Source organism: Epinephelus fuscoguttatus, linkage group LG3 (assembly GCF_011397635.1).
Source record: "Epinephelus fuscoguttatus linkage group LG3, E.fuscoguttatus.final_Chr_v1".
In the NCBI taxonomy this organism is placed as follows: Eukaryota; Metazoa; Chordata; class Actinopteri; order Perciformes; family Serranidae; genus Epinephelus; species Epinephelus fuscoguttatus.
This window is the reverse complement of record NC_064754.1, coordinates 35,666,901-35,689,604: the sequence shown is the minus strand read 5'-3', so window position 1 is coordinate 35,689,604 and position 22,704 is coordinate 35,666,901. Positions and strand designations below refer to the sequence as shown.

General features: G+C 41.1%; 1 protein-coding gene across 1 annotated transcript in view; it reads left to right on the top strand.

Moving 5' to 3' along the window:
• Positions 1–356: 356 nt before the first annotated feature.
• Positions 357–22,704, top strand: part of myh9a (myosin, heavy chain 9a, non-muscle) — a 34,428-nt gene continuing 12,080 nt past the window's right edge. The window contains exons 1-26 of the mRNA XM_049571094.1: positions 357–557; positions 6,289–6,479; positions 6,627–6,767; positions 7,480–7,636; positions 8,796–8,823; positions 9,370–9,463; positions 9,965–9,985; positions 11,786–11,878; positions 12,246–12,309; positions 12,822–12,920; positions 13,267–13,410; positions 14,715–14,810; positions 14,956–15,032; positions 15,226–15,420; positions 15,913–16,086; positions 16,362–16,535; positions 17,520–17,634; positions 17,971–18,161; positions 18,699–18,820; positions 19,144–19,213; positions 19,338–19,498; positions 19,685–19,793; positions 21,662–21,793; positions 21,919–22,125; positions 22,208–22,345; positions 22,496–22,619. Of these exons, the coding sequence (XP_049427051.1) occupies positions 6,294–6,479; positions 6,627–6,767; positions 7,480–7,636; positions 8,796–8,823; positions 9,370–9,463; positions 9,965–9,985; positions 11,786–11,878; positions 12,246–12,309; positions 12,822–12,920; positions 13,267–13,410; positions 14,715–14,810; positions 14,956–15,032; positions 15,226–15,420; positions 15,913–16,086; positions 16,362–16,535; positions 17,520–17,634; positions 17,971–18,161; positions 18,699–18,820; positions 19,144–19,213; positions 19,338–19,498; positions 19,685–19,793; positions 21,662–21,793; positions 21,919–22,125; positions 22,208–22,345; positions 22,496–22,619 (3,112 nt within the window). The 5' untranslated portion in view covers positions 357–557; positions 6,289–6,293. The remainder of the gene's footprint in view (positions 558–6,288; positions 6,480–6,626; positions 6,768–7,479; positions 7,637–8,795; positions 8,824–9,369; positions 9,464–9,964; positions 9,986–11,785; positions 11,879–12,245; positions 12,310–12,821; positions 12,921–13,266; positions 13,411–14,714; positions 14,811–14,955; positions 15,033–15,225; positions 15,421–15,912; positions 16,087–16,361; positions 16,536–17,519; positions 17,635–17,970; positions 18,162–18,698; positions 18,821–19,143; positions 19,214–19,337; positions 19,499–19,684; positions 19,794–21,661; positions 21,794–21,918; positions 22,126–22,207; positions 22,346–22,495; positions 22,620–22,704) is intronic.

Here is a 22,704-nt window from a genome sequence, read left to right as displayed (position 1 = left end):
CATTTTAATCAATTAATCCTGTGCTGCCTTCAGTACATATAACACATTTTTCATTTCATTTCATCTCCTGGATGAAATATAATCCAAATAAATGACTCACACACGCACAATATGCCTCGTCTCCTTTTTATTTTAGCACAGTTTTAAAAAAAAAAAAAATAATATACGACCCAAAAAACGATGCATCTACTTTTTTATTAAGGGTCTACTTTTTGTTTCAGAGGCACTTTGCAGAGACAGCTCATACCTCGGGGTTTTTTCCTGCAGCTCTTGAATGCAGCACAGACAGCGCGGGGAGGGCAGGGGAGGGGGCGGGGCGTTTAATTTACCTGCGAAAAATAAAACTGGGCGGATTAAAGGTGCAGAGCGTCCATCCTCACAGAGCCACGCCTGAGCAGCTGGACCGCATGACAGAGAGCAGAGACGAGACACACAAGAAGAAGAAGAAGAAGCTGTTTTATTAAACGAAGTGTCGTCGAGCGGGATTCAAACACTGCTGCAAACACGGACACACACACCGGCCGAGCTCACCTACAGTGCCTGCAGCTGAAAACCAGGTGAGCTCTCATTACTATTACCATTGTTATATTTCAAAGCTGGGTGGTTTTAACTGTGACTACAGCAGGTGGGAGTTTCAATGAACAGTCCTCAGTGAACTTTTTAAAGTTTAAAGACGTAAAAATTGAGTTTTAGTTTCAGAAAGACGAGTCGTTGTTGTGCTGAAGGTGCCCAGGTGTTCTCATCAAGCAGCAGAGGAGCCATTTAAACCCGCGCATGCTCAATTATCACCACAATTAATTAATCTGAATTATATGGCGTGCATTAGATAAACTCTGCACCATCACTTCTGCTGAGTCAAGATGGTGTGACATTAAGTTAACAGCTCACAAAGTTACTTCTCTTTATGACACTCACAAGACAAACTGCCACCACTGTAACCATCAGCATCTACTTACATTTTCATAAGGATAAAGTGTATGTAAAGATGCTTTCAAGTCAGACAGGTTGATAAACTCTGTTTAAATGTGAATTAAAAGTTAAATAACCCCGTATAGACGCACGACTTTAATGTTAATATTCAGGACTGTTTTCCTTTTTAACCAGGAAATACTAAAAATAATGTGCACAGTGACACTAACAGCATAACAGGACAGGAAAAACAGGCATGTCCCGTGCTATGAAAATTCACTGTTTTCATCTGAGCTATTCATTGTTTAGTCTTTAGCTTATGTCTGTCTTATTTACCCAGTTTGGATCCTGCAGTGTACTTTTGTCTTGTTGTTTGTCAGGTGCTTTGCCTGAGATGATCTTTTTTTTTTTTTTTAACCATCAAACAACCTGCACACACCCTGCTGCTGTGTACCTGCCCTCTGGCTACCAAATTGACATGCAGTCACAAAAGAGGACTTGGCTTTGAGGTGATGGTGAAGAGTTTAAAATGTTTCAGCTCGGGCATTTCTCGGCTGATGACTTGTAGAAAGAGTTTGCTAGTTCTTCCTCTTTTGAGGCCGGAAATTAAACGGCTCGGCCACATCTGGCGCCCTCCCAGTCCTCTTAATTCTGCTCTCATCACCTTTTTATAGATAATGTCAAATACAAACATACTCTTGCTAAAAACTGCTGCACATATATTTTCAGTTTGCATACAGAGCAGCTGTCTACCTGCACAACTGCAAACTGCACTCATGCTTTGACTAATCCCAGCATTTCGACCTGCTATCACTCCCTCACCCCACCGGCCTCGTAACAGCGGCCAGGCTGCAGATGGCCAGGCTTGTGCTCTCTCTGTTAGGTAAGCGCCATGGAAGCCCGGATAAAGCAAGGGATTGACTGGCAGCCAAAAACAGGAGAGAGCAGGAGACTGTAGATGCTGTATAAACATGCACGATAAGACTAAAGAACACAGGAGACACAGATTAAACATGTCCGTGCAGACAATAGGAATGCGTGCAGAGAAAACTAAATCCAAAAGCTCCTAAGGTTAACAAGGTGACTCTGTTTCCAGACATGGTTAAATAGTCTTTAGGTGCAATCCTTGTGGGAAAACCCTTCCCATCAGACACTAAGACTTAATTCTTCATCTCGAGGTTAGGGATGTGTTGACTCTGACTTTTGAAGAGATACCGGCGAGTAAATATTGAAGCAGTTCATCTTTTCGTTTTGAGCCACAGAGTGTCAAAATGTGCAGAGGGTGAGTTTGTGCAACTTCCTGAGGAAGTTAGCCCATGGATAGCTTCAACAGTGAAGCCACATGCATGTGAATGTCACAAGTTTTCTGTGTGGGTGTCGTGTTTTGAGGATTTTCTGGTTTCAGCCTGAGTATTGATGATGCATTCAAGACCTCCTGTACTTACTGTAAATACATGATGCTCTTAGTTTTCTCTGACCTCTGCAGCAGGTTTGATTTTAGTGCTACATGGTGAAAGCAGAAGACATGTTCCTCTTCCTCCTCCTCCCCCACTGATGTCCAAGAGTCTGAGCACATAATGAACTTAGGAGAGACACAGATGACACCTTGTGCACTGATCCCTTTATCCCTCGCTTCATACACACACACACACACACTCACTCACTGTCTCTTTATCTCCCCCCACACACACTCAAACACTCACAAACACACACATGCTCAGCTGTTCTTTCATCATCTATCCTTTACTTGAGAGGAGGCGGCTGATCTAAAGTGCTGCTGCTGAACAAACTGTCACATATAAACATTTATATAAGAGCTGTATGAGTAGTGCCGCCTGATTGAGAAGAGAAAATCTTTGCTTGGTTTTAATTTACAGTTATTTCCATGGGAATAGTTGGGAGTTTTCTTTATCCAAAATTTGCAGCCTGGGTAAGAAAAGCAAACTTATCTGTCCATGCACTAAACTGCTCTTGCTGCTGCTGAGGTGTGGTTAGATTTTGAAAAATGGTGCCGGGCCATAGACGTATAACAGACATCTTAGTTGATGAAAAGTTAAAACACAGTTACACATTTTTACTATTGGACAATGTCAGGGTGTCATAAGCTACACTGATTATAAAACCCTTTTAGGCAAATTTTGGGGGGGGCTGCTGCCATTTGAGAGTACTGTTGCCACGAGGGAGGGGTATTTGGTCTGTAACGGTGTTTGAGTGGGTGTGTCAGCTGGCATCTACATGAGTGCAACAGAACATCGCACTGTAACAAGATGATCACTATTATTCACTTCATCTGTGAGTGGTTTTAATGTTTTGGCCGATCGGTGTGTATAAATCCTTAACAACTGAAAAGTGATAGATTTCCCTGTCTCAGAAGTAAATCAGATCACTGACAGTGTTTTCTGTTTGTGTGTTTGTTTCAAGATCAATCTGAAATGTTCCAAGATGACGGCTAAGAACAAAAAAATGTAGTCTTTGCTTTTCTATTGTGAAATACTGGATAGTTAATCAAACAATCAAAGGGTAGGACTCTTCTGTTGAGCTACTCACAACTCGACTCACTTTATCTAATCAATTGATAAGTGGATGCAAGAAGACATTGTTTTACTGAAGGTTAAAAAAATAAAAAGGCTAGGAGGAACCCCTGTAAAGCGCTCTGTAAGGAATAACTTACGGTCACATGTATAATCCTCTAAGATAATTAAAAAATAGTCTTTTTTAACAAGAATTCAAGCTGCTGTTGCTTGTAGTGTTTACTTTGATATTCATGAATTAATGCCATACTTTTGTTTGTCATAATGTATTTCTGTGCATGTATTCTATGAATCGTAATGATCTGCTGACCTGATTATCCCAAGCAATTAATTACTTCAAGAGATTAGTGAAAGCAAAATGGACGTGATGGATTGTATCTCTCTAGGGTATTTTCATGTTTTGTGAGTCTTTTCCAGGGTGTGGTTGGGGAATAATGACACTTGTGTCTCTGCCCAGACTTGCTCCCGACATTCCTCCCTGCCTCTGACTGCAAAGCATCACTCCACCAACCTTTACCAGGACTTTTACATAACTTAGTGTCAGAGGCTTGAAATGCTCGGGGCCAGCCTCACCGTCCTGAAGCTTAATATGTAATAGCTGCTCATTTGTTACCTGTGGCGGAAATTGCACATTTAAAGAGAGGGTTGTGGATAACGAGGAGTGGGAGAAGGAGTGGGGAATTTGTGGAATTCTGTGTAATGAGCTGGCGAGGAAAGAATGTGAGTCAGACGGAATAAAGGACAAATAGGTAGAGATGTAGTGGGCAAGAGTCTTACTGTAGAGCTCAGGTGAAAAGTGACTAATTGCTCTGTCTGGCTGTGATGAGCCTCAGGTCATGAATACACTGGCAAGGAATGAAATTAAACTTGTTTGACTTAATGGGATTTTTCCTATGATTATAAAGTAGCATAATATTTAGATTGCTAATGCTATGGTGAGTTTTTACCATATTCTCTGTTTTGAAGCACTTCAGTGAGCAGTTAGGTTTATAGGTAGTAGGAAATGAGGTTGCACGCTTGTAATTATACGCTGCAACGTGAAGGGACAGCTGCTGTGGTGGTAAATGTGCCTCCTGTTGTTACCTTCTGACACAGCAGTGCATTTCAGTGCCTTGACGAGTTTATGTCAGTTCACACAGCTCGGTTAAATGTTTATGTGAAAAGTTTGAGTCACATGTCAACACTAAAAGTCATTATATAAACTCAGACTGGATATCACACATGATGAGTGACGGCTTGAGTCACATGATAAGCACCAATAATAGACTGTTGTAGTTTCAAGACACGCAAAGTCAAGACAGTGTAAACTGTTGTTATGCTGGAGGGTGTTTATGCGTTTCTGTTTTTCTTCTGTATGTATTTGGAGAGTGTGCAAAGTGTTCTTAGTATAATGCAGCTCAGCACAACACCAGCACTATAGAGACCTGTAAATATTATCATTTTTATTTTTGAAGGACAGAAATGTGTGTGTTTTTTTTTTTTTAAATATGTGTTGTGACATTTTTGCCTTCATTAGATTGCAAGGCTGTTGAAAGAAGGCCCTTTGACGCCATGGGTACTACGGGGTATGACATGTGCAATGTAACTGCAACTGCGATGTTAGAGTTAGAGTTACAGCAGACAGCACTAGAAATAAAGGGATGGTGTCTTTATAGCCTACTCGGATGCGCTTGTCCTGACAGAACCTTTTGGGTACACTTGAATTGGTGGCGGCTATTGGTACGTTTTTATAAAGTAAGCATATGTTTATGGTCTGTTAAAGACCTTTTTACTAATTGCCGAATTTTAATTCTCACCCGTATCTTTTTTATCTTTTTTTAATAAAATATGTTACTACTCAAGGTCAACTTCGGACACCTTAGTGTAATCAATCAGTCATCCCCATGTTCAGTGATAGCACCAGCTATTAAGCTCTTCAGCAGGTTCAGACCACATTTCACTGCGCATGCATTGTACCCCAATGATAAGACATGATATGACACTGTGACTTCTCTTTTTAACCCTCTTGTGAGAAAATATAGGAAATGAGTTACGAGAGGAGGGATGACATGCAAAAAAGCTGCTATGATTACATTTACAGTGTCCTAACACCCACCCCCCACCCCCCCACCCCCCCGGCCTCCAGAACACGCCCCATGTTTAGCTGTTGATCTGCATTAACAAAAATAACATAGTGATGGACAGAAATGATGATGCATTTGGTTTTTAAGAGTCCCTTAATCTGTTTTGTGCAACAAAAACACAGTGCCATCAAAATTTGTAGGAACACTTTGAGTTCATATTTCAAGACTTCAGGCAGTTTATGTCAAGGCTTGTTGGCCACGCCTACCAGAATATTGCTAACCTATTACTGCAAAATAATATAGAATATTAAAAACTATTGAATATCTTCTTTCTGGTTCAAATTGGGAAACTGGGACATGAATTTCTTTATCCAGTTTTTGTGATTTTTATTTGTGGCTTTATTGTTTCGGTGATCAGTGTTGGTTAACTGGGATGGCAGCATTGTGATTTCCATGTTTTTTTCTGGATTCATTAATTAAACCTTTTTTAATTTGGTGGAAGAATGCATTTAATTTGGTGGTGAAGTGGCGGGAAAAAAACTGTTGTATAAAGAATCTAAAATGGTAGAAAATCTTAAATGGGCCTACATATAGTGAGAAGTTTTCCCTCTCCTTCACACCACAATAGTTGGCACCCGCAGTGAAGCTATCTGCTCTAAACCAATAATGTTCTTGGTTAGAATATCAATTATTTTACTTTTATTTATGCTGGCTAACTTTCAAAGGTCAGGCTCCTCTGAATGGCTTCGTGTTAGTTTAAAATGTTCTCTCACTCTGTCTTAAAGCTACCATGAGTGACGCAGAGAAGTTCCTGTATGGGGACCGCAGTGGGGGGAACAACCCGCTGGCCCAGGCCGACTGGGCCACTAAGAAGCTGGTGTGGGTCCCCTCTGAGAAGCTGGGCTTCGAGTCCGGCTCCATCAAGGAGGAGCAGGGAGAGGAGTGTTTGGTGGAGCTGACGGACTCGGGCAAGAAGGTGAATATTACGAATTTCTCTTGAGTCTGAATATGTTTTGCATATTTGCATTGATGTTAAAATTGACTCCTAATAAATGTGTTTCCACGATCTAAAGTCTTGTTCAGGATGCTCCTCTGACAGGTGTCTTGTTTCTGTAAATCTCAGGTGAAGGTCAACAAGGATGACATTCAGAAGATGAACCCACCAAAGTTCAGCAAGGTGGAGGACATGGCTGAGCTCACCTGTTTGAACGAGGCCTCCGTGCTGCACAACCTCAAGGAGAGATACTACTCTGGACTCATCTATGTGAGTTTGGATGCATACATGTGTTTATATCATGTTATAGATCTCTCGTCATGGCAGATTTATTGTGTGCACTCACGTAACTGGTTGCATTAACTCTCTGCAGTGTCGTGCACAGACATTTTGCGGGGCAGGTGCTCAAGTGCAAAAAAGGGCTCCCTTCCACTTTTTGGTGCAAAAAACCCCCAATTTGTGCACACAAAGTGGTGCACCCTCCCAGGAGATTTCTATTTGCCAGCACCTTGAGGCCTCAGTATACATACAGTGTATTTGTGCACAGTAATGAGCAGGGAAATGTCTGTCTAGCTTACATATACTATAGTATATATGTATAGTATAGTATATACTATATGCATCTAGCAGCTGTTAGACATACACATTCATTTTTCACATCTATCTTTTATTTATAATAGATAGCAACAAAGGAAACAATGTGCACTGTGCACTTAAGTGCTCTATAAAGTAAATAACCATCACACTCAACAAATCTTTACACAAAATTGAAAAACAGTGTTCCCTGAATAAATAAAATGATATACCAACAATCTATGCCTCTCTGAACTGCAAAGAAGGCCTATGTTGTTGCAACAATCAGGCTATTTGCTCTCTCCTCTCCCCTCCTCACTTTGTTCTCCCAAGGGCAGGTGCTTGAGCACTGCCTGGGGTCTATCGCGTGTCTGCCTCTCTGACAGTAACTGTTTTGTCTCTTACCCAGACATACTCTGGTCTCTTCTGTGTGGTGATCAACCCCTACAAACACCTACCCATCTATTCAGAGGAGATAGTCAACATGTACAAGGGCAAGAAGAGACATGAGATGCCTCCTCACATCTACGCCATCACAGACACGGCCTACAGGAGCATGATGCAGGGTACCACGATTATGTTTGTTCAGAGAAACTGTGTTTGCTGCAGGATATTTACAGTACATAGAGTAGAAGTGTGTCCACACTGATACAAACACACACACACACACACACACACACGGCTGTGGTGCTGTTTGAAAATTGGTCCAAAAGCCAAATATGCTTAATATTTAATTCACAACGGTGTAAACAAAGAAGAAACAAATCTTCACACATTTGAACAGATGAATCCAGAGAATTTATTAATAAACCAATCATCTCAGCCCTAAATTAAAACTAAGTTAAAGGGACAGCTCACCACAAAAGCAAAAATATAGATTTTCCCTCTCACGTGTGGTGCTACTTATCAGTCTAGATTGCTTTGATGTGAGTTGTTGAATGTTGGAGATATAGCCCATAGAGATGTCTGCCTTCTTTTAATATAATAGCAGTCGGGCTTGTGCTCAAAGAAAATACAGAGTGCCCAAAAAAAAAATATTTTAAAAAATTCAACAGCAATGACTCTTTCCAGAAATCATGACCCACTTACTCAAGATAATCCACAGACCTTGTTGTGAGCAGTTTATGTAGGAACTATTTTCTTTCTATTGAACTACACCCACCACCTGTATCACTGCACCAAAGGAAGCGTGCATCTCCTCATGGACGAGAGGCTGATGCATGTGACAGCGTCAGATGTAAACATTAATGGCTTCCTTCACGGCTGTTAGCTAGCTCAGTGGTGCTAGGTGAGCTGGCAGTAGATGCACGCTTCCTTCTGCGCAGTGATAAGGTTGGTGGGTGTAGTTCAGTAGAAAGAAAACGGTTCCCTACATGAAAACTGCTCACAACAAGGTCTGTGGATTATCTTGAGTAATCAAGTCATGAATTCTGGAAAAAGACATTGCTGTTACGTTTTTCATTTGCTTTTTTTTTTTTTTTTTTTTTTTTTTTTTTGAGAGAAGGCAGACATCTCTATGGCCGAAATCTCAGCAATCTGCAACTCACACCAGAAATGTAATTTTGTTTTTAGGGTGAACCGTTCCTTTAAACAATTACATGCCATATTATTACTGAGTTTAACTTTGGCTGCCTGTGATATTTTTTTTATGATGACTCTTTTTTTTTAGTATTTTGTTTTGTTTTTTACACTGATGGAGACTTTTCCTTTTTCTCTTTCCATCAGATCGTGAGGACCAATCCATCCTTTGCACGTAGGTCACTCTGTCCTCTTGGTATCTTCACAGAAACTTGGTTTAGAACAGTGTGCAGTTTTTAAGTGATCAGTATTTTTTGCACATTTCAGTATCTGAAATATCAAGCTTGAATTTTGTTTCCCCCTAAAGACTCAATAAATTGTGCAATTGAGCTACATTTTTCATGCCAACACAATCTCACCTCAGTCTTTTTTTTAGTTGCAGAGCTTTTGATAATATCAGATGAATCTTATCAGCATAATAAATTTGTCTGGAATTGCACATGTAAAAGTTAATAGTGTTTACTGTGCACTTTTTGGTGCAAAGTTTTTCACCCATGTTTGGTAAAACATTTAGGTTCAAAGTTTCTTCTTGACCTTTGAAACATATTCCTTTATATCTCTGCAGGCTATGCAGGTCTCCATTTATTGGAAACCTTGTCTTAATTGTTGTGTAATGTGTTGCTTTTAATGCCGTAGGACCACGATGTTCAGTATACTGACTCCTCTGACTGATCCAAATAATGGGTCTAAATCTTTTCATGTATTTGATCTTTTTCTGTAGTGGGGAATCAGGAGCAGGGAAAACTGAAAATACCAAGAAGGTCATTCAGTATCTTGCCCATGTTGCTTCATCTTTCAAGTCCAAGAAAGATCAGGTCAGTGAAAACTTTTTTTTGTGTTTTTTATTTCCTCATTTCTGTCTAATTCACTCCTCATGGTTTCATCCGAAGACTTCGAAAGAACACGATGGAAACCCCGTCTTTATTTTCTCTCTCCTCTGATGTTCCTGCCCGTTCCTGCCTCCCAGCTCTTCCCCTGATTTAGTCCATCTTTATAATGTAGTCTACCTGAACGAGCTGTGTGGCGACTACTGCACATTCCTCTTTCAGGCCTCGACGTGCCAGCCTCACCTCTCTTAAACCCACATACAGCAAAGCAGAGTGCAGACGTGAATGTGTGTGTGTACTTGTACTCGTATTCTTAATATGTAGGTTGCTTCACAAGTTTTTACATGCAGTGTCTAATAAATCCCTTCTTCATGATTCATCAGGTGACACCAGGTTTCCTCTGCAGTTATGTAATTTGTGTGCTGAAATTGGTACCAATTATGTTAAACTCTCTTCTTTTCTTTTTTTTTTTTTTTACCTCTTCTCCAGGGCAGTGCAGTTCTGTCACATGTGAGTTCATCCCTCTGACTCCATATGCATGGTGTCTGAATGTTCATACTACTAACAAGAAACGTTTTATTGTCTTTGTCTGGTGTTTTGAAGGAAATGCATTCAAATATAGTCTGTGGTTTTAAAGGAATAGTTAGACAGTCAAAGAATATGCTCCAACCATTTTGTCGCAGAGACAGGAGTAGTTCTATATCAGTCATGTTTGTATGTTAGATATGAAGTTGAAGCTGGTTTGGCTTAGCTTAGCATAAAGACTGGAAAGGGGGGAAAACAGCTAGCCTGGCTCTGTCCAAACAAACAAAATCCATCTACCATCACCTCTAAAGATCACTAACTAACTTGTTTTGTCTTGATCGTTTATGCTTTAGAAAAATGGGTCATCCCTATGTTGACATGGTGCTGTGTTCCCAAGGGCATCGTCATCGATCTTCACAGTTCAGTTGCAAAATAATGAAGGGAGATAAGCGATTTTAAATGCAGTTTGAATGGTAAAAATCAGTTCAGCCACTGCAGAGATATCCTTGTGTACAGTTAAGAAAACTGTCTTGCCCACAAATTTGAGTATGACATCAGTAGGCTGTAAGCTGTGGGTTCACGATTTCAACATATTGACTTAAAAACATTGCCGAGAACATAAAACCCTTAGAAAGGTCTCCCTAATTAATGTGCCTAATGAAGAGGATATTGACCTGGGAAACATAGGACCCTGGGACATTAGACTCCGAACAAAAACCAAAAGGTGTAAGAAATGGTCTGACACATACCCCACACCTCCTTCAATCCCAACTTGACTTTTTTACACTTTGATTTACTGTTATCTTTGGACACTACCAGGCTAGCAATGTTTCCAGCATTTATGCTAAGCTAACTGGCTGCAGGGGTTAGTGCCATATTCAGCATACAGATATGAAAGTGGTTTTCATCTTGTCATTAAACTCTCAGCAAGAAAGGGAATAAGCTCCCAAATAAGTCCTTAATATGTCAGCCTTTTTCAACTCAAACAACGAGTTGAATAGTTTCCTTTGAAAATCAAAAACAAGTTTTCCTTGCACAATAGAGTCTGCTGTGGGTTTGGAGGATTAAGAGATGTCTGATCAACGATTATTTCCCTCCTGGCAGTGAACTGCTCAGGGACACAGCAGTAATGCAGTAACCTTATCTGAGGTTTGTCTCAAATGCCCAAATACACCTTTGTGTGTTTGCCTGTAGTCTTCAAGCCATATTAGGTGACAGTGTCCCACTCCACCCAGGACAATTTTTTTCTCAATCTTGTCAGTTTTGATTTTGTTATTGTGTTGTAGTATGTAGCTTATTGCATTTCCTTTGGGGGATCTTGGCTAACAGGCCTGTGTGCTTCCTGTGTGCTCTTGTTTGTGCCTGCATGGACAGGGATGGTCTTACAGGGTGTTTGTGCTTGAGTGGGCTTGCAGGTATGTGTGTTGGAATGTGCTGGATTCAGAGTGTGTGTGTGTGTGTGTGTGTGTGTGTGTGTGTGTGTGTCTGTGTGTGTGTGTGTCTGTGTGTGTGTGTGTGTCTGTGTGTGTGTGTGTCTGTGTCTGTGTGTGGTTGATTGGGCAATGATAATATCCCCTGAGGTAATTCTTTTGCGGGCTGAATTGTTTTTATAATATGAACAAGTCTTTGCACAGATCTTACGTTTGTATTCGCCAGTGAGAGATCTGCAGCGCTGCAGGAAAATGCATGATTTAAAGTTGTGCTTGTTTGACTGATGTGCAGCCCAGAGTCATGATAAAGTGTTATTAGAGCCTGTAGTTTCTGACACTATGTCCTCTCCTTCAGGGTGAACTGGAGAAACAGCTGCTCCAAGCAAACCCCATTCTGGAGGCCTTCGGCAACGCAAAGACCGTCAAGAATGACAACTCCTCAAGATTTGTAAGAAAGCATTGAAGCCCCTAAAACCTTACCCTTTTAATGTCTAATACGCATTAATTGAAATAAAGGTCTGATTAACATCGTTAGGTGCTATAAGGTTCGAGTTTAACGCCCTGCCCTGCCCACTTCAAACCAGTGAAGTGGGCAGGGTGAAAAGCACAGAAAAAGCACACATCTTTGAAATAAAACAACAGTATTCAAACTTTGGCAGATTCATTTCTGTTTATGTGGGACCCCAACACTCACAGTAATATGGTAATTGTGGAGATAGGGTTTCAGGGCCTTTAAATGCATCATATTCAACCATATAAACATCATTACAAGTTTTAGTCCTGCATCTCAAAATGATTTCTTTTTTCTTTTGTAGGGAAAATTCATCAGGATCAACTTTGACGTCAACGGATACATCGTTGGAGCCAACATTGAAACTTGTATCCTTTTTGAAAAGCTACTTACTTACTCATTAGTTCTGTTAAGGGCTGGATTAATTTGTCACTGTAGGCGTCCACAGGGAAGACATAAGCTTCCCCCAACCCCATTTTGCCAAGGGAGACAGAAACCAGTTAGAATTGCTGCTGTAATTAGTTTGAGATAATTAGACTCAGCAAATTTGTTTAAGGACGTGTTTCATTTAAACATACACAAAGTAGTAAAAGTAGTTTTTGACACAGGGCCCCTCTATAGGGTGGGGCCACAAGGTTGGGTCAAAATGCAGGTTCAAGAACAACCTTCAGTTATTTACTTTTCAGTCTTAAATTGTCCTTTAGTGCACATAACCAAACAAATTTAGAAAAATACATTACTCCAAAGTACTACAAAAACAACCTGTGTGTGTCAGGGCCCCTGAGGCCCTGTGGGTTAATCCAGTTTTGCGTTATTGCATCGTAAAGATGCCGCTGCATTTGCTTTTGCGTTTGTTTGTCCTTGACTGAGATGTCACCAGATCTGCTGGAGAAGTCTCGGGCCATCCGACAAGCTAAAGATGAGCGAAGCTTCCACGTCTTCTACTACATGCTGACAGGAGCAGGGGACAAGCTGCGCTGTGAGACTTTTTATTACAGTGTGAATGTATCAAACTGGGCTGCGTGAATGAAAGTTGCAGAAAGCAGCAAATGTGGTTTATTGAGAGCTGAACATGACTTGCAGTTCAAGAGCCAAGACATTTATTTGAGCAACTTATAGAGATACACAGGAAGTCCACTGATAATGAAAACTGAGCTTCCCATTTCTCAGTTCAGTTATTAGTCTCTACAGTACGATAGTGCTGACGCTGTATGCATTCAAGCCAAAGCCAATGAAAATATATTACCAGATCCCTCTCAGCTTAACCAGTCTGTTCAAATGGTCAGTTCTCAATAAATAACCCTTTCCTCTTTTTCACCATCTAGCTGAATTGTGCCTGGAGGATTACAGCAAGTACCGTTTCCTGTCCAATGGAAACATGACGATTCCTGGCCAGCAGGACACGGACATGTTCACTGAGACCATAGAAGCCTTTAAGATCATGAGCATCCCAGAGGAGGAAAGACTTGGTACCTATCGTCTGTTTTGTTATTGTTTATAGAGCTATGACTAAGAGTTATTTTTGGTATCAATTAAAGGTTGAGTTTAGGACCTTTTGCAAAGACTGTATATAAAGATGGACAACACGTCTCCACTTCCTTCCACTGTACAAAAATGAAGCCAAAATATACCTGATAACGGCGGCTGCCATTTCATGCTAATGTTGTCATTTGGAACCAGAGTCTGTGTAGTAGCTTGCTACCAGGAGGCCATTAAGATGTCTTGGCTTCACATTTGGGGAGCTGTCGTGAATCTTTATAAACAGTCTATGGCCACTAGTAGCGCTATGGAGCCATTTTTATCTTATGCACAAGGGTGAACATGCATACACGCAGGTGATATGTTTCACATTATTCCACTGCTCAGCAGGTGATGGTAATGCTCCAACAAATGCAGCAATGTGCCACCAAAAGCAGTGAAGAAGAAGACTGCTAGCTAGTAAACATGGATGTTAACAATGCAGGATTTAAAACGGTTGCTTTGTGAATGTTTTTGAGATAGAAAATACATTCAACACATTTGTTAGAGTTCAAGGAAACACACAGTCACATTTTTGAAGGTGGGACTAGCAAATATTTGCAGTTTTGTTCATTAAAAAAAACACTGATTCATTTTCCATTGATTAATCAACTAATTGTTGCATCTTATTTATTAATTTTAATGTGTTAAAGCACAGCTTTGTCAGAATGTATTTTGAGAAACTTCAGTGACATTCTTGAATGTGAAACAGAGTTATGGTTTTTAACTTTTTGCTTTATCAGTCAACTTTTAAAGAGTTTGTTTTTTAATATCTTATACATAATCAGGCTGAGATTATCAAATGTATGGTTTGGTGGCACATATTCTTCATCATGTGATTCTCCTCTGCAGCACACATTTAACCTGATAATGACTTTAGTTGTTCTTTTATCTCAGACATGTGTTAGGATATTACATACCTTGACATGTTTCGGCGGAAACTTGTGCCTTCCTCAGAAGTGTCACTTGGTGGTGGTTGTAACGCGTCTTTATCAGCTGATCTGTCAATCAGCTGATAGTAGGGAGGCGTGGCCGAGGACAGTCACACCTCCCTAATATCGATGATAAAGATGCGTCACAACCACCACCAAGTGACACTTCTGAGGAAAGCGGAAGTTTCTGCCAAAACATGTCAAGGTATGTAACATCCTAACACATGTCTGAGATAAAAGAACAACTAAAGTCATTATCAGAAACTGAAGACATAATGAACACCATTGAACTACACATTTAACCTCTTGTGTCTGTACATCAGGTCTGCTGAAGGTGGTGTCGGCCGTGCTGCAGTTGGGGAACATGTCCTTCAAGAAGGAGCGTCACTCAGACCAGGCCTCCATGCCCGACGACACAGGTACACACATGAACACAGACACACCATCATCATTATCAGATTCAACACCATTTCCTCTGCACATGCTGTCATTCTCACTCCATTTGGTCAAACCTTCTCAATTCACACAACATCCTCCAATCTGACCCCCGTGTTTCACCCCCAGCTGCCCAGAAAGTGTGTCACCTGCTGGGCATCAATGTGACTGACTTCACACGAGCCATCCTGTCCCCCAGAATCAAGGTCCGCACAGCAACCAATACATAATCATTTCATTAACATTCAACAATATGACATGTTGACCTCATTCTGTGTCAGCTAATGATTGAGTTTATTTTTTCCAGTTATGTTTGAACCTGGTGAACAAGATTTTGTCAGTTGGCCAGTAAGATATTTTTATTATCGCAGGATGACAGTGGGGTATTTCTTTTTGCAGGTTGGCAGGGACTATGTCCAGAAGGCACAGACCCAGGAACAAGCTGAGTTTGCTGTCGAGGCTCTGGCCAAAGCCTCTTATGAGAGGATGTTCCGCTGGCTGGTCATGAGGATCAATAAGGCACTGGACAAGACCAAGAGACAGGGAGCCTCCTTCATAGGCATCCTTGATATCGCTGGATTTGAGATCTTTGAGGTGAGGTGTTTCAGGCAATGTAACTCTAGTTCTGTGACCAGACAGAGCACTCTGATGGGGCTCTACTGGCACAGCCACTCTGTGTGTTTGTATCAGCAGTGCAGGAGTCTGTTTAATGCTGCATGCCATTCAAGAAATAATAAACGGCGAGTGGATGAGTATTGTGAAATAAACCTCTCTAGGGTGATTCAAGATCCCTCCCCTTCGTGTCAGGGTTCTGCCTCACCCTTCCGTAGACAACCTGATTGCTGTTCATTATCCACTTATTACTTGACTTACTTTCTGAAGAAGTCAATGTGACAAAATATTGATTTAAACATGATTTTATTGCTTTATTGCTAAGTGTCTATGATGACACTTGCGTCCATATTTATAGCAGCGGCCTGCTATTCAGAAATAACAGACCATAGAATGCTGTAATTGACCAATCAAGAGAGGGATTTTAATTTTGTGGTTTCTTCTTCTTCTTCTTTCTTTCATTCTCTCTTACAGTTGAACTCATTTGAGCAGCTGTGTATCAACTACACCAATGAGAAGCTGCAGCAGCTCTTCAACCACACCATGTTCATCCTGGAGCAGGAGGAGTACCAGAGGGAGGGCATCGAGTGGAACTTCATCGACTTCGGCCTCGACCTGCAGCCCTGCATCGACCTTATTGAAAAATCTGTAAGGCATCTCCTGGTTTTTATTCCTTCTTAAGTCCTGTAGAAAAAACACTAGCAGTGCTTGTCTCAGCCTGAAGTTACACCTGAGATGAGGGATCAGTTACAAGCCTTCCTCAGCAATAGTCGCTGACTGTGTTTTTTGCAGAAAACAGTCATGTAACACAAGCTGAGGCATGCTGACTGCACATAGACTATTAAATGAGTTCATTCCTTTGAATTGCAGAGTCAGACTGACTCATGTTTGTTGTGTTTGTTTTTTACCACCATTCATCACAGGCTAGTCCTCCAGGCATCCTGGCTCTGCTGGATGAAGAGTGCTGGTTCCCCAAGGCCACAGACAAGAGCTTTGTAGAGAAGGTAGTTTCGGAGCAGGGAACACATCCTAAGTTCCAGAAGCCCAAGAAACTCAAGGACGATGCAGACTTCTGCATCATTCACTACGCTGGAAAGGTCATTGAAAATAACTTTGATTGTGATGATAAATTTGGCACCCTTTTAAAGGTATACCATGCAGGATATTCCTAAAAAAAAAAAGTATGGTCTCATGCAGAAGTAATCCCTCTCAATCATCACTTATGACTCCACAGTGTGTGGAGATGTATTAATCTTTAGAGACTCTGTCCTCTGCCTGTATTGTCTTATTTCTTCTTATGCTATGACATTCCTGGGCATGACGCACAGGTGAGACTGGGACTTTATTAAAAGGTAGCAACCAGATGCTGGACCATAATCAAGACTACGGAAATCACAGACAAAAGCGCAAATATAGTGAGACACAATGCCAAGTGAACAAAGCTTGCTAAATAATGACATTGAGTCTGGGGTTGGCTTTCACTTTCCAAACAGACAAATCCTGCATACTATACCTTGAAGGTACTGTCAGCAGAGTTAAGTTAAAGTAACAGCACTCATGCAAAATGGCCTCTTTGAAAGTGATATGATATTATTGTGGATAGTTATTATTCATGCATTAACATGAAAGTAGTGTTTTGATGTTGTAGTTAGTGGAGTGACTAATTTTAGCTACTTTAATATGAAGTAGTTTGATCTATAAGAGTCATTTTATTAACTGGTTATATATGTTTACTTAAACCACCTTAATCTGCAATTTAACTGGTAATTGCATCAGATTTCATGGAGTCGAAGTATAAAGTGAAGTTCAAGTAGCTGAAAATTGTACTTGAGTAAAGGTTGCTTTTCACCACTAGATGGCTGCAAAGTTACAACAGAGTCGTCTGGCTCTATTCTGAGTATACAAAGTTTGTCTTGAAGAGAAAAGTTGCTACCAGTTAAATGGCTTATACATTACGTTTTTGAATTAGCCAGTGTCATAAATACCTTAACTTTGCTTCAGAATACAGCTGCGTGCCAAGCATCATTATCTTAAAGTAGCAATGGTTTCATGGTTCTAAATGCAACTCTCCTCTACTGCAGGTGGACTACAAAGCAGACGAGTGGCTGATGAAGAACATGGATCCTCTGAATGAGTGCGTGGCATCTTTGTTCAACCAGTCGACAGACAAATTTACTGCTGACCTGTGGAGAGACAGTAAGTGGTGTAACTCAATTAATCCAAAGTCTCATAATGCTGGTCCACAAGTTACCGCAAATGCAACATAATTCTACTAAGTGTGCATTGGACAACACTTAGTTTGGATTTGTCACTTTAAAATAAGACTCAGTTAACTGCTAGTAAAATATGAATAAAATAAAATGTTTGTTTGCACTTTCTGGTGTTTTGCCAAAAGAGTTGATATTTTTTTGTCATCTAAATGTGAAGGATGCGACGAACATGTTTCCATAATGAGAAGTTATGATATATTTCATTTCAGTGTCATTAAACACACTGACAAAATTGTTTTCCCTCCTCTCTGTGTCCTCACAGTGGACCGTATTGTCGGCCTGGATAAGGTGGCGGGAATGTCGGACTCAATGCACGGTGCTTTCAAAAGCCGTAAGGGCATGTTCCGTACTGTGGGCCAGCTGTACAAGGAGCAGCTGGGTAACCTCATGTCAACGCTCAGGAATACCAACCCAAACTTCGTCCGCTGCATCATCCCCAACCACGAGAAGAAGGTACAGTACAAAGAGCAACACTTGTGGTACAAGTACAGGACCATTAAATCTAATGAAGTGCTTAAGTGCACTGACATACTGGGGCCTCCGCACCAGTTGCTTCCTGGCTTCTCAGTCACAAGCAAAACAGTTTTCTTTACAAATTCAAGATAACACTGGCTGAGTAATTGATATACAAATGATCCTTTTAGGAGTGGAGTATTGCATAATGAGCCTTGAATGCTGGGGAACAAAATGGTTCTGCTTCATTTGACCTGCGAGGATCCACCAATAAAAGAACCACTTTTCATTAGAGTCCTGACAGATGATGTACTTGACGAGACAGTTTTATCTATACAGCCCAGTATCACAGATTTGTACTATGTATGACACCTTCTGATTCAAAAAGGAAGAAAATCAACAACAGAAAACATTGATAGACAATGGCTAGATTCTTAGAGGGAATAACCAATGCCATTACAAATAATGTGACAATACATGATGGTAAAATCAGGAACAAAACACACAATAGTGATTTATGTATTGTTTCTTCTTCAGGCTGGTAAACTGGAGCCTCACCTGGTCCTGGACCAGCTGAGGTGTAATGGAGTCCTGGAGGGAATTCGTATCTGCAGACAGGGCTTCCCCAACCGCATCGTGTTCCAGGAGTTCAGACAGAGGTGACAAACAGCAGCAGACTTTCTTTCTTCCTTCTGTCTTTCAGAGAAAATATACTTGACACACATTTCCTGTATATCTTACCTGCTCAGTAAAGATTCATATCCTGGTCTAAACATTAAGTTAGAACAAACATGGAAAAAGTAGGCAAAAAAATAGACAGTTTAGAGGCATAAGACTTACATATCAAACATAAAATGCATCTGAAAGCAAGTCACAAACAAGGGCAAAGTTTATTATACAACCAACAGCCGTCTGTTATTAAACATTTAGAAGAAAAAGTCAAACTACTTGAGTAACTTAATTGTGCTCGTCTGCCTCTCAGGTACGAAATCCTTACTCCAAATGCGATTCCAAAAGGCTTTATGGACGGCAAGCAGGCCTGCGTGCTCATGGTAAGAACAGTAAATCAGTTTTAGAAGTAAGCAGTTCATCCAGAAGTAGAGAAGCTGGCTCATTGTTCTCCATTTCAAGCTGTAGGACTTGTCACCAAGTCTCCTCATGTCTTCTTCATGTCAGATCAAAGCTCTGGAGCTGGACCCAAACCTGTACCGCATTGGTCAGAGTAAAGTGTTCTTCAGAGCCGGAGTCCTGGCCCACCTGGAGGAGGAGAGAGACATGAAGATCACTGATGTGATCATCAGCTTCCAGGCCTGGTGCAGAGGATACGTGGCCCGCAAGTATGAAAGATTAATATTGAAAATATATCTATCAGGTACCATAATTGTGTACTTCAGCCTGAGTTTTTCACTCATTTTTTTTGTCTTTAATGCAAGTGAATCAATGCAAAGTAACACGATGAGAGAACACACTTCTAGACAGAATGGCATATGTTATTTATAGTGTTGTGTTTTTTTTTTCTTCAGAGCCTTTGCCAAGAGACAGCAGCAGCTGACCGCCATGAAAGTGATCCAGAGGAACTGTGCTGCTTACCTCAAACTCAGGAACTGGCAGTGGTGGAGGCTTTTCACCAAGGTAAGAAATCAGTAAAGCTGCCCTTTTATTATTGTGTCACTAAACATTTAGACAACACTGTAACAGAGCAGCAGTAGTTTAATGGTTTAAGGGTTTTCCACATTTCAGCTGGTGTGGGGAACATTTAGCCTGAGTGTCAGAGTGAAGCTCCCAGAACCTTCAGTCTGACATGGCTTCCATTGAAGGCGATTTACAAGGGGGAGGGAATTTGATTTTTCCCAAACCAATCAGTAGAGATCAACGACTCACCCAGAATCTGACGTCATTAGTATCCATGCCTCGGGGGTGCCGAAAACAAGCGAGCATTGCCCGTTTAAAATGTCTCCGTCGTCGTGCATGCCCAGCTGCATTGCCGTTAAATCCAGTTTAGCAGCTTCCATAATTTGGTCCTCCATTAACGCGAGTAGTGGCGAAATACCTCGATAGCATCGTTAATGTGGTCTGTAGGATTTGTAGCAGTCGCCATTGTTGCTATCCTCACCAGTTACCCACCAGCTGGAACCAGGCTAGGAAATCTGTGCAGATGAACGGTGTCAAAGTACCCATCATGCCGTCAGCTTTCCCTGCACCTGCTGTGAGCAAAAATCATCCATATGACGGGAAACATGCACCACTGACGCAAAACATGTCCTCCAGCTGATTTTGGCCTGTGATGTGCAAGTTGCTTTTAGTAGTTATGCTCATTTGAAAGTAATAAGTTACTTTATGATATTACTCTTGTGTAAAGTAATGCATTATTGATGACACAACTTTGCGTTATTGTCACCAAAATCACCTCAGAAGTATGACTAGGCATTATAAAATGGAAGAGGGTCATGTTGTTCAAAGAAGCTCAAGTTTATGCAGTTCATTACAAAATAATGCACAACCTAATAAAGGCTCTCCTCTGGCATGCAGGTCTGATCCATTCATGCCTTCACATGCAGTGGTTACCACTTTGTATTGAAATCTACCTCTTGTATTACCTTCCTTAGACCTTTTATAAAATAAACAAAGCCTTAGACACAGGGACTGGCAGACAGCGGATCAAAGTCTGGTCAGTTATGAGACAGGGAAACATTAATTGTTGGCTTTTAATATGAAACACAATAGACAAATGCTGAGGTAAGCACAACAAGTGGATTAGCGTGTGAGTCAATCACTATGACAAGCTATAGATAAGATGGTGGGGTTAAAGACCCACCTGCTGGTTCCCAGTGCACCGATCAGCTTTAACAGCTGGCCAGAGAGAGGGTTGTGCATAGGAAGGGGATGGTGTTGCTCCACAGTCGTATGGGACGTAAATGGAAACACATCCAACATGCTAACAGACATTTGATGGCAACACCCAGACATGTCGATCACTCGGACAAATTAACAGACTGGAGCCCTGCTACTTATTCCTGCTGCTTTCAGCCTGTAGATGCAAAAACAGACCGGGTAACACTGACGACACTGTAGGCATCACCCAGATGTGAATAGCACTGGCACCCTTTTATGATGTAGCCTATTATGTCATGACTAGATGCATAAACCTTTGTGCACTGGTGGTGGTTGATGAATGAAAGAAATGATACTTAATTTTGGGTGATAACCTGACATAGTTAATGTAAAATATTACGTGAATGTAATGCATTACATTACTTCGTTACTGCTAAACTCTGATACATTTGTGTTACTTTTGTAAGGCAAAGAAATACATTTTAATAAATACATTTAAATACAATTTTACTACTGAAAGTTTTTTTTTTTTTTTTTTTTTTAAACAAAGATTTCTGCTTACAGTCTGTCTTCAGTTTCTCTCACGAGTGCCATTTCAGCCACCCCAAGAAAGTCAAAACATCACTATCTATTAAAAACCTGGGGTTGATTTCTGTTGTTCCTTCCAGGTGAAGCCTCTGCTGCAAGTGACTCGGCAGGAGGAGGAGATGCTGGCCAAAGAAGAGGAGCTCGTCAAGGTGAAGGAGAAACAACTGCAGGCTGAGGAGCAAATTAAAGAATTTGAGACAAAGCAGCAACAGGTAGGAGTGGAGTGAGATCAATCTAGGGTCAGACTTATTTGAAATCTCCAAGTGGGTTAATTGCTGTTGGGTTAATTGAGATGTAACTATCCTTTCTCACTTTGACTTTTACTCCCCACTGCTAGCTGAATGCTGAGAAGTTAGCTCTTCAAGAGCAGCTCCAGGCAGAGACGGAGCTGTGCGCAGAGGCTGAGGAGATGAGGGCCCGTCTGGCTGCCAGGAAGCAGGAGCTGGAGGAGATCCTGCATGACCTGGAGTCTCGCCTGGAGGAGGAGGAAGAGAGGGTCGGCCAGCTGAACACAGAGAGGAAAAAGATGCAGCAGAACATCACGGTCAGTTAAGTCCCGTGGGATACAGAATGTGAAATATGAGGAAACTTGATTAACATTGCAAATGTTTGTGTCGCTCCTCCAGGACCTGGAGCAGCAGCTGGATGAGGAGGAAGCAGCCAGACAGAAGCTCCAGATGGAGAAGGTCACCTCGGACGCCAAGATGAAGAAGCTGGAGGAGGACATCATGGTGCTGGATGACCAGAACAGCAAGCTCAACAAGGTCTCACACAGCGCATTAACCCCGTGGTCTTTAGCACTGATTTAAAATAGTGACACTACATAAAAGAACATTTCAAAGTAGATAAAGAAAAAACATTACACCTGAGACTGTAAATAATTTTTTTTCCTTGTATTCTTTTTTTGACCTCAGGAGAAGAAACAGATGGAGGAAAGGATCTCTGAGTTCACCACCAACTTGGCCGAGGAAGAAGAGAAGTCCAAGAGCCTGCAGAAACTCAAGAATAAACATGAAGCCATGATCACAGATTTGGAGGGTGGGTATCTCTATTTTAGTTAATTATCATATTAACTTAACCTTAAAATGAATTTTACTTTCTTCATTGAGTGAAATCAGATTTT